The sequence below is a fragment of the Nyctereutes procyonoides genome, unplaced genomic scaffold (assembly GCF_905146905.1).
Source record: "Nyctereutes procyonoides isolate TBG_1078 unplaced genomic scaffold, NYPRO_anot_genome, whole genome shotgun sequence".
NCBI lineage: Eukaryota > Metazoa > Chordata > Mammalia > Carnivora > Canidae > Nyctereutes > Nyctereutes procyonoides.
The window spans coordinates 29,839,632-29,849,661 of NW_026575047.1; the positions used below are offsets into that span (position 1 = coordinate 29,839,632).

At 59.2% G+C, this 10,030-nt stretch overlaps 1 protein-coding gene across 1 annotated transcript; it reads left to right on the plus strand.

The window, feature by feature from the left end:
* Positions 1 to 6,530: 6,530 nt before the first annotated feature.
* CUNH4orf48 (chromosome unknown C4orf48 homolog) lies at positions 6,531 to 8,780 on the plus strand. Its single transcript, XM_055326653.1, has 4 exons — positions 6,531 to 6,603; positions 7,157 to 7,314; positions 7,486 to 7,574; positions 8,667 to 8,780. The coding sequence occupies exons 2-4, from the start codon at positions 7,182 to 7,184 to the stop codon at positions 8,730 to 8,732; spliced, it is 288 nt and encodes a 95-aa protein (XP_055182628.1). The 5' UTR covers positions 6,531 to 6,603; positions 7,157 to 7,181; the 3' UTR covers positions 8,733 to 8,780.
* The last annotated feature ends 1,250 nt before the right edge of the window (positions 8,781 to 10,030 follow it).

The window sequence follows — 10,030 nt, forward strand, 5'->3', positions numbered from 1 at the left end:
GTTTTTTATAGTTCTTATCTTTATTTATTTTTTTAAAGATTTTATTTATTTATTCATGAGAGACACACACAGAGAGAGAGAGAGAGAGAGAGAGAGAGAGAGAGAGAGAGACAGGCTTCATGCAGGGAGCCTAACGTAGGACTTGATCCTGGGACTCTAGGACCACACCCTGGGCCAAAGGCAGGCACTAAACTACTGAGCCATCCAGGGATCTCTTATAGTTCTTATCTTTAATATCTGACTCCCAAAAGGAGGAAAAAGTGAGTGGGGCAAAACAGGGCTCCAGCCATTGAATCCCCTGCATGGCACTTCAGTTAGATGGGAGGGGCAGCAACTATGGCTGCCCATCTGTGTCTGCACCTGTGTGATCAAAAGCAGTCATTAAAGCACAGATCCCTGATATTTGGCGGACAGGGTCCTTTTTGCCCACCCTGGCCCCTGCACACTATGTGCCAGCTGCTCCAGAAACTGCACAGCTGTGTGCTGTGAGGCTGGGGCTGGGGGCTGAGTAGCTGCTACTGTGCTAAGAGTTGAGATTGATCTAAATTAACCATAATTTACCATATGTTACACAGAGTCTGCCCCTGCAACTGTTGTCCAGGTGGGGAGATAGAGTTCTGGCATTTCCTACTGTGCCATCTTCCCAGAATCATCCAATCTGTTACATTCTTAATTCTGGGCATTTTATTAATCTATCTTTCAATCCATTAATAACTCTTTTCAGCTATGTTCAATAAGCAGCCAAGCCTGCTAACTGGGTTTTTGGGATTGCACTTTTATACTCTAGGATTCCCATTTGGTTCTTTTCCAAATTCTGTCACCTTTTTCAAATTCTGTTCCCTATTTTTCCTAATAGAGTCAAAGTTTTTTTTTTAATTAAGTTATAGCTACTTTAAAAACTGTGTCTGATCATTTGTGGTCAATTTCTTTTTTCCACACATGGTGCTTTGCTCCCTTGTGCACTTGCTTTAGCTGGGTACTACTCATTGCCCTTGAAAAATTATTGGTTAGGTTTTCCAAGGCCTATGATGAAGATGTCTTCCACAGGGATTATTTGAATCTACTTCTACCAGTTGCCATGATGAGCAGAAGTATTTTAAAATAATTTCAAAACCATTTTAAAATAATTTCACTGCTGCAAACCGTAAGAGTCTCTTAACTCTAGGGAACAAACTTTGGGTCACTGGAGAGGAGGGGGATGGGGGATGGGGTAACTGGGAGACAGGCATTAAGTAGGACATGTAATGTGATGAACACTGGGTATTGTATGCATATGCTGACTCACTGAACTCTACTGTTGAAACTAATACTACACTATATGTTAATGAACTTGAGTTTAAATAAAATCTGGAAAGAAAAAAATAATTTCATTGCTGTTGCTTGCATTTTCTTAGCACATTAATTGGTATAAACGTTGGCTGCAATTCCACCCTGGAGCAAGCACTTGTGTCTCAGTCTCTAAGGGGTGGGTCTTCTCTTCCTTTCCCCCCTCCATATGAGGACAGCTCACTCTCTAGCCTGGGAGAGGAGGGTCAAGCACAAAGCCCTGGCTCCCACTTTTTTTTTGAAGATTTTATTTATTTATTCATGAGAAACACAGAGAGGGAGAGGCAGAGACACAGGCACAGGCACAGGCAGAGGGAGAAGCAGGCTCTATGCAGGGAGCCTGATGCGGGACTCGATCCTGGGACTCCAGGATCATGTCCTGGGTCTAAGGCTGGTGCTAAACCGCTGAGCCACCCAGGGATCCCCCTGGCTCCCACTTCTATCCTCCCAGCCCTGCCCAAGTATTAAAGCCTCAGCTGAGTTAACCTGACTCAACCAACACCAAACCCTGATCCTCTGCACCTGGGGCTCACACCTCCCAGTCTCTCCCAGGCCAAACTTGATGCCACTTTTGTCTCTTACTGTTCTCTCATATCCTGTGTGCATCCATGACTCCCATGGCTCTACCTCCCTCATTTGGTCCTCCCTTCTGGGAAGGTGAATGCATGGGTGGGGGGGTGCGGTGAGGACATGCTGACTACTGACAACTGGGGATGGTGGGCCTGAGGGTGCATCTGCTCTGGAAGGAGAAGGTCCCTGGGACATGGTCCCAGGCAGAGCCCAAGGCAAGCACAAAGCAGCTGCTCCAGCCTCCTGGAGGTTCCTAAGAACAGTGTCTAGATGTGCCCAGACCCACCCCTGGTCACAACATGATGGTGGCCTGAGAGAGTATGGAGGGGTTGAGGGCTCTGGGTGTCAGGGTGGAGGACATTCAAAGGATTAATTCTCAGGGGCGCCTGGCTGGCTCAATCGGTAGAGCATGTGACTCCTGATGTCAGGGTCATGAGTTCAAGTTCCACACTGGACATAAGAGATTACTTAAAAAAAAAAGATTAATTTCCAGAGCTTCCTGTATCATTGTCAAGGTCATACTTATGTTGACAACTCCCACATTCAATCTCCGGCCCAACAGAGGCTCTGAAGCCAGGCCTGGAGAGCCAATGTCTTTAACGCATGATTTCTGACATGAATCTCCCCCCAAAAGGTTCTCCCTGCACCCCTTCCCTCCTTCACCTCTTGAGGCAGCTCTACATGGCCAGTAGCTCCTCCCTTCCCCAGAGCCTGACCAGCAGGCACTGTGTGTCTTCCACCATCTGCCCCCAATCTCCCACTGACTGCAGTGGTCTCCTCACCACCTGCCCCTTTGTCCAGGCCCTGATGAAAGCAGCTCCTCCTTGGGCTTGGGCATATGGCTGGCACTTCTCTCTTTCTGCCCCATCCCTGGGCCCCTGGCCCTCATGTCCTTATGCATCCTGTGCATCTTCTGAAGACGGCCCTGTGCTTCTGGATGCTACAGACACACCACGGAGCAAAAGAGACACAGCCTCCTGCCCTCCAGGACCTGGCATCACAGTGAGAAGATACAGACCAGGCCTACTCACTGCAGCACCTTCAGCAACACAGGCCGAGTCATTGTTTATGAGGGCTCCCCAGAGCATCGCAGACTGTCTAGCAGTGCCCATGACCTCCACCCTGCACCATGGCAACCCAAAATGTCTCCAGATATTGCCAAATCTCCCTGAGCAAAGTTCCCCCCAGCAAGAGCTCTGGATACAATGAACAATCACCATATCTAATAAGGTATATAGGGAGTCAGAAGGTGAGAATTGTAAGGAGAATAAAGAATGTGGGACAGGGCAAAAGCGTCGGAGGAGGATGGGGGTGTTATGGACTGAATGTTTTTATCTCCCAAATCTATATTAGGAGCCCTAACCCCCAGTGTGGCTGCCTTTGGAACAAAGGGGCCTCTATGGAAAAAACTCAGGTTAGACAAAGTCATGGAAGAGGGGCCCTAATCTGATAAGATTAGTGTCCTTATAAGAGTCGGCCCCACAGTGAGGAGTGTCCTCACCCCGTTAGGATGGCCCTCATCAAGGAACAACAGGGGTTGGCGAGGACGTGCAGAAGAGGAGACTCTCGTGCACTGCTGGTGGGAATGCAAACTCGTACAGCCGCTGTGGAAACAGCACAGAGGATTCCCCCAAAACTTAAAAATGGAATTACTGCATGATGCAGCCATTGTACTACTGGGCATTTAACTGAGGAAAATAAAAGCACCGATGTGAAAAGATGTCTGCACTCCAGGTTCACAACTTCTCAGCCACAGAGGGGCTTGGGCTTGGACTGTCCCTGGGGAAGGTGACACCTGGGAGGGCTTTGAGCAGACAGTAGGCAGTGTCTGATGATGATTTAAAAGCTCCTTTGGTCGCAGCAGCAGCAGCATTATTTACAAGAGTGACTCCAGTGCCCACCTACAGATAAATGGATGAGGAAAGCATGGCCCATCCATCCAGTGGAGTGTTATTCAGCCTTAAATGCGAAGGGGACTCTGCTACCTGCCACCACCTGGATGAACCCACGGACACTGTGCTAGGTGAGGTGAGCCAGCCACCCATTGACGACATCGTGTGATCCCACTTCTCTGAGGCCGACGAGAGGTCAGACCACAGAGAGGGACAGCGGCAGTGGGTGTCGCAGGTGGGGACGGGGGAGGGGTGGGGAGCTCATGTTTCTTGGGGGCAGTTTGGGAAGATGAGAGAGTTCTGGGGGTGGAGGGTGGGGCTGTCCACAACACTGTGAACATACTGCCACTGAACTGGGCACTTTAAATGGTCAAAATGGTATCTTTCACGTTGTGTGTGTGTGACGGCAATTTTAAAAAGAAGGTGGGAGCAAGTCCTCCTCTTAGGAGGCCGGCCGCAAGGGGGCGGGCGGCGCAGGCTGCGAGCCCTGAGTCAGGAGTCCAGGCAGGGGCCGCGGCAGGATCGGGACAGGGCGTCTGGCGGCTCCGAGCGCGGAGCAGACGGGGTTTCTGGAGGGACTGCTGCAGATCTGCTCTGAGCATCGGCGGGGATAGTGGCCCTTGCCCGACACGGGCAGGGCTGTGGAGGGCGCAGGGCGCCGGCAGCCGGAGGAGGAGAGACCAGATCAGCCTTGGATTTGCTGAGACACCAAGAAGCCAACTCTCCAAGTGGCTGGACGTGCGCCCCCGAAGCGCCGCCAGCCCTGGACACCCTCACAAGGACGGGTCCCTCGGCAGGGGACACGAATAAGTAGGGCGCAAAGGACTGCCCGGCAGCACCCGAGGGGTGCAGCAAAGGTGGGGGGTACCGAGGACTGTCCCTAGATTGTCAGAGCAGCCGAGGTCGCCAGCGGGACACGAATGGGCTAAGAGAGAAAGGAGAGATGAAGCGGGGCCGGTGGAGGGCTAGGGACTCAGGAGGATACCAAACAAATATCACGGGGCGCCTGGGCGGCTTCGGTCCTGCAGCCTCTGACCCCTGATCCCAGCTCAGGTCTGATCTCAGGGTCCAGCGTTCAGGGAAAGAAAAAGAAATCACAGCCAGTTCTCGGGTCTGGAAAGAAGAGCCGGTGCCCTGGGGCGGGGTGGGGGGACATCAGCGCTGGCGGTGGAGAGACAGCAAGCTCCGGCGGCGCCAGCACTCAAGACCACCCGCAGCTCAGAGGTCCTCCCCAGGTCCCGCCCCGACATCCCGCGGCCCGGGGCGGAGGCACCCCCCCCCCCCCCGGCAGAGGCGCGCGGTGGGGGCTGGAGGTCGACGGTGCGTCGGCTGGATGGTCAGGCTAGGCGTGGGCTGAAATGACCCCGAAGAAGAAGATCTTTGGGGGCCGGGGAAACGGGAGCAAGTGGGCGATGCCGGCTCCGCGGTGCTGGAGGGGCTGGAGCCGGGCACGGTCCGGACCGGGGACGCCGCGCACCCCAGGCCTTGCCCACCGAGCAGCAGGCGCTGGACGTGCCGGCAGCGCCACGGGAAGGGCGCGGATCCCCAGCACCCCTGCCTGAGGTCTAGCCGGCGCCCTGCTTCTGGGCAGGCTAGGTCCCCCTCCGCACGTGGACGCGACCGTGTGCCTGTGCGGGAGCGGGAGGCCGGCGCAGATCCCAAGCGTGAGACCGAGAGGCGCCTTGGGCGCGCGGGTCGCTGCCGCGCGGGGCCCCGCCTTCTGGGCTCAGGGCATGGAAGGGCGCGGAAATGCGCACGTCCGGGATCGCGGCCCGTAGGCCCGGCGCCGCAGACCCCCCGGAGCCCGAGGTCGGGCGCACCGCCCCCTTCCCGGAGCCTGGCGGCCGGCGTCTGGCCGGGGCTGGGCGGAGCGGGCGGAGGACGCCTAGGCGCTGCCCTGCACACAGTGGCGTCTGGGGTCTCCGGCACTCACGCGGGGGGGACGTGGGCCTGGCGCGCCTCCTCCTAAGGAGGTGCTGGGCCTTGTAGGGACCCAGGAGCCGCCAAGGGGGGCCTATCATTTCCAGAGGGGCCGGGTCCACCCCGCACACGTGGGCCCCGCGGGAACTGAAGCCCGCGCGCCTCGGGCGCCTGGGGGACCAAGCGGGGCTCTTCCAACAATCCGCGGATTCACCAGCGAGGGCACAGAGAGGCCCAGCGGCCCCTCCGCGGTCACACAGCATCGCAAGGCGGGAGGGCCCCAGGGCTGGGAGAGGCGGGGCCCGAAGGCGCCCGGTGTCCACGCACCGAGAGGTGGACGGGTCAGAGGCGAAGGCGCCGGGGAGTGAGGACCAGAGAGGCTGGACTCCCCCTCCCCACGCCTGGTTCGCTCCTAGGGCTGACCTCCCCGGGGCAATCCGACCCGACGGGATCCTACCGGCCGGCAAGGAGCCTCCCCAGGCCCTGGCGTGCACAGAGCCCCTCCCTCAAGATGGGCCCCAGGGACACCCACAGACTCCGCACCGCCGGACTCCAGCAGCAGATTTCCCGCTTTTTCAGCTCCGCTCCGGCCCACAGTGGCTCTGGAGGTTCCGCCCAGACGCTGCCTCCTCCTGGCAGCCCTCCGGACTCCAACGCCAGTGAACCTGGTGGGGGGCTGCAGGCAAAACCTTCCCCAAGGGCCGAGCACTTGGGAGTCTCGGAGCTTCCTTGGTCCCTTTAAACTGGTGGTTCGAGCAGTCTCGGGGTTCCCATGACAACGACGGCGGAGGGGGGACCCGGGCGCGGTCCGGTCGGAGCGCATGCGCGGTGCGCGCCCGACGCAGCACGTCCTCCGGAGTCGCCGGCGCTGCTGTCGCGGGGTCCCTGAACCGCGGTGAGGGCGGGGTGGGGCGTTCGCGGGCCTGGGGGGCGGGTTGAGGGCTCGGGGTGCCGGGGCGCGAGGGTCCCTGGACTGGGGTGAGGGCGGGGTAAGGAGTCTGTGAACCCCGGTGAGGGCGGGGCGGAGGGGTTCGCGGGCCCGGGATGGGGTGGGGTACCGGGGCCCATGAACCGGGGTGAAGGCGGGGCGGGGCATTCGTGGGCCCAGGGCGGTGAGGGGGGTGAGGGGGGCCATGAACCGGGGTGAGGGCGGGGCGGGGGGGGGTCCGTGAACCGCGACGAGAACGGGGTGGGAGGGGTTCGCGGGCCGGGCGGGTGGAGCGAGGGGGGGTGTGGGGGTCCGTGAACCGGGATGAGGACGGGGTTTCTCTGGTCCCGGGAGTGAGCGCAGGATGGGACGGGTTCACGGCCCCGGGGGCGCGGTGAGGGCGGGGTGCGAGGAGTTTCCGGCCGCGGTGGGACGGGTTCGTGGGCGGGGGGGAGTTGGGGCGGGGTGGGGGGTCTGTGAAGCCCGGTGAGGGCGCCGCTGATCCCCGCGGCTCGTGCAGGGCGCCCCGGCTCCTGCGCTCGGCCATGGCCCCCCCGCCTCCCTGCAGGCTCCCGAGGTCGCTGCCGCCGTGGCTGCTGCTGCTGCTGCTGAGCGTGGCCTTGCTGGGTGTCCAGGCCCGTGCCGAGCCCGCCGCCGGGAGCGCCGTCCCCGCGCAGAGTACGTGCGTCGCGGAGGGTCCGCGCGGGCCCGGCAGCGCCCGGGTGCGAGAGCTCCGCGCCTGCCCATTGTTCCCGGCACCCACCTGCCGGGCCGCCCCTTGGGTGGGAGGTGCTCGGGTGGGATTGCGCCGGGGCTGCCTGCCCTGCACCCTGACGCTCGCCTCCGTAGGCCGCCCGTGCGTGGACTGCCACGCGTTCGAGTTCATGCAGCGCGCCCTGCAGGACCTACGGAAGACAGCCTACAGCCTGGACTCCAGGGTGAGCCCCCCCACCCGGCCGGGAGGGGCTGCGCCACAAACCCTTCTGCCCGCATCTGGCTCCAGATGCTGACCTCTGAGGGCTGTTCTGGGCGCAGGTCTCACCCCTGAGCAGTCCGCCTGAAATACCCAGCTTCCAGCCCCAGGAGGGAGGAGGCCCCTCTTCCCCAAGACCTTGTAGGGCTTTTTTCCCCTGTGAGTCTTGCCCAGAACTGAGGAAGAACCTCCAGTTTCAGTTCAGCATCCCTCCACATGGGGCAATGAGGCCCCATGGCAGGAAAAGAGGGGGTCATTTTCTCTGGGTCAGAAAGGGGTATGGGGGGAGGCATGGGCAAGAACTGGCAGCTCGGGCAGGGCAGTCTGGGAGGCTCTGCACCCCCCCCTCACCCTGGGAGGAGTGGGTGGGCACACAGGGTGCCTGGTTGCAGAGGTCACCCCCAAATCTGGGAGGAACACTGGGCCCCCTCCCACACTCTCCCACCTCCCCCTGTGCCTCAGCCAAGGTAGTCTTCACTTAGGACAGAGATATGTACTCCTTTTGGGAAAGGAGGAGAATTGCCTGGCCCCATTTTCTGGCCAGCTCCCCAGAGCCCAGATGGAGGCCTAGAGTGTCTCCAGGTTCTGAATCTCATTGAGTCTGGAGCTGGGCTCCTGGGAGGAGCAGCTCCCCACCCATCTTGGGGATGGCATTGGTGGGGGCCCTGAGAGGGGGCATATGGGTTAAGGGAAGGTCACTGAGAAGTTGTCCAGGCCTAGCATCAGTGCATGCAGGGTCCCAGACAGGACAGCTGTGCTGGAAGAAACTGCAGAGAGGCTAGTGGAAGAGAAGCGTGGGATGAGGAAGAGGTCCACAGGGTAGCAGAGTGTCCTACCATCAGTGTGTTTGGGGAGCTCTAAAGTCTCAGGAGCAGGTGGAGAGGGTACTGCCTGTGGGGGAAGCCAGGAGATGGAGTGTCTTTGGGAGCTGGTGGGTGAGAGCAGTGGCTGGGAGCTGGTGGGTGGGAGCTGGTAGGTGGGAGCTGGCTGGTAGGAGCTGGTGGGTGGGAGCAGTGGTGCCACCCCCATGCCCTCACTGCCCCCTGTTGCTTTGCAGACGGAGACCCTCCTGCTGCAGGCCGAGCGCCGGGCCCTGTGTGCCTGCTGGCCTTCCGGGCGCTGAGGACCCTCAGACACCACTGTTCTTCATCAATAAACACCTGGCCCAGCACACTGTGTCTTGTCTCCCTGTTCTGGCCACCAGGGCCCACCTGCGTCGCCCCTAGGAGTCCTTGCTTGGACCTTTCTGTGGGCTTTGGTTTCCCAGCTGTTCCATGTGGGCCGAGGCCCTCTTGATACCTGCTCCACACCGGTACCAGTGCTGAGCAGGTTGACTGGTCTAGCCAAACATGTAGACCTTTACCCACAGGCACTATGTGGTTGCTTCAAGTCTGCCTTCGGACACTTGCTCTTGCTTTGAGGCCTGGGGAGTGTAGAAGCTGGCCTCATCCCCTGGAACAGCTGTCCCAGTGCTGAGCCCCCCTCCCCCTAGGCTCTTCTGCACTGCGTTGGAGATGACTGTTATGTGAGTTCCTTAGAGGCCCAGCCAGTGGACCTCCACATAGCCTAGCCTGAGGTGGCTGCCAGGAGAGCCAGAGGGGAAGGCTCCTCTGGGAACAGAGGGCTAGCACAGTCCCCACAGCCTCCACCCAGCCCTTGGGCACCATGAAGTAGGACTCTGGGCCTGCGTACAAGTGTTGTGCCTTCGGCTAACAGGCCCACTCTCATCACATGTGTGCGGCACAGCACCAGGCAGAAGCTCTCCAGGAGAAACAGGTGACCCTCCTCCCTCCCTCCATTCATTCCGTAGATGTTTTGTATTACCAGAGCAATGCTTTGGAACATCCAGGAGCATGGTAGGGCCGTGACTTGAAATGACAGCTCTGGGACACTTGGCTTTTCTGGGGTTGCAGTTCCCTACCTGTGGCTGCCTGGTGCAACATGGTGCTCCTGTGCTGCTGCCTGGCCTCTGGTGGGTAGAGGTGGACATTTCTGGTCTGCTGCCAGAGGGGGCGGATAGCCCAGCTTTATCTTTACTGAGACCCTTCCTCCAGGCCTCTGAGCTCCACAGTATCTGCCCTGCCCTGGCTCCCGCCCCCACTGGCCTTCTAACCCAGAACCTGTTTTGTCCTCAGTGTTTTTCTGCCTAGAAGTGCCTGGCACGCACCTGCCAGTCGTTATGTCTGGAAACAGTGAACAAACCAGAGTCCAGAGTCCCACCTTGGTGGTGGTGGGAGGTTGAGCTAGATGTCTGGCAGTGATTAGCCTGTGAACTCTAAAGCAGATCAGAGAGAGACGAAGGGGCTGAAGCCATGTAAAGCTTAGGTCAGCCCTCAATTCTGGAAATGAATGGGGTACTCAGTGGCAGGGATCAGAATTCTCCTGTCCTGGGGCTCCAGAAAAAAGTGAAGTGCTGACCCG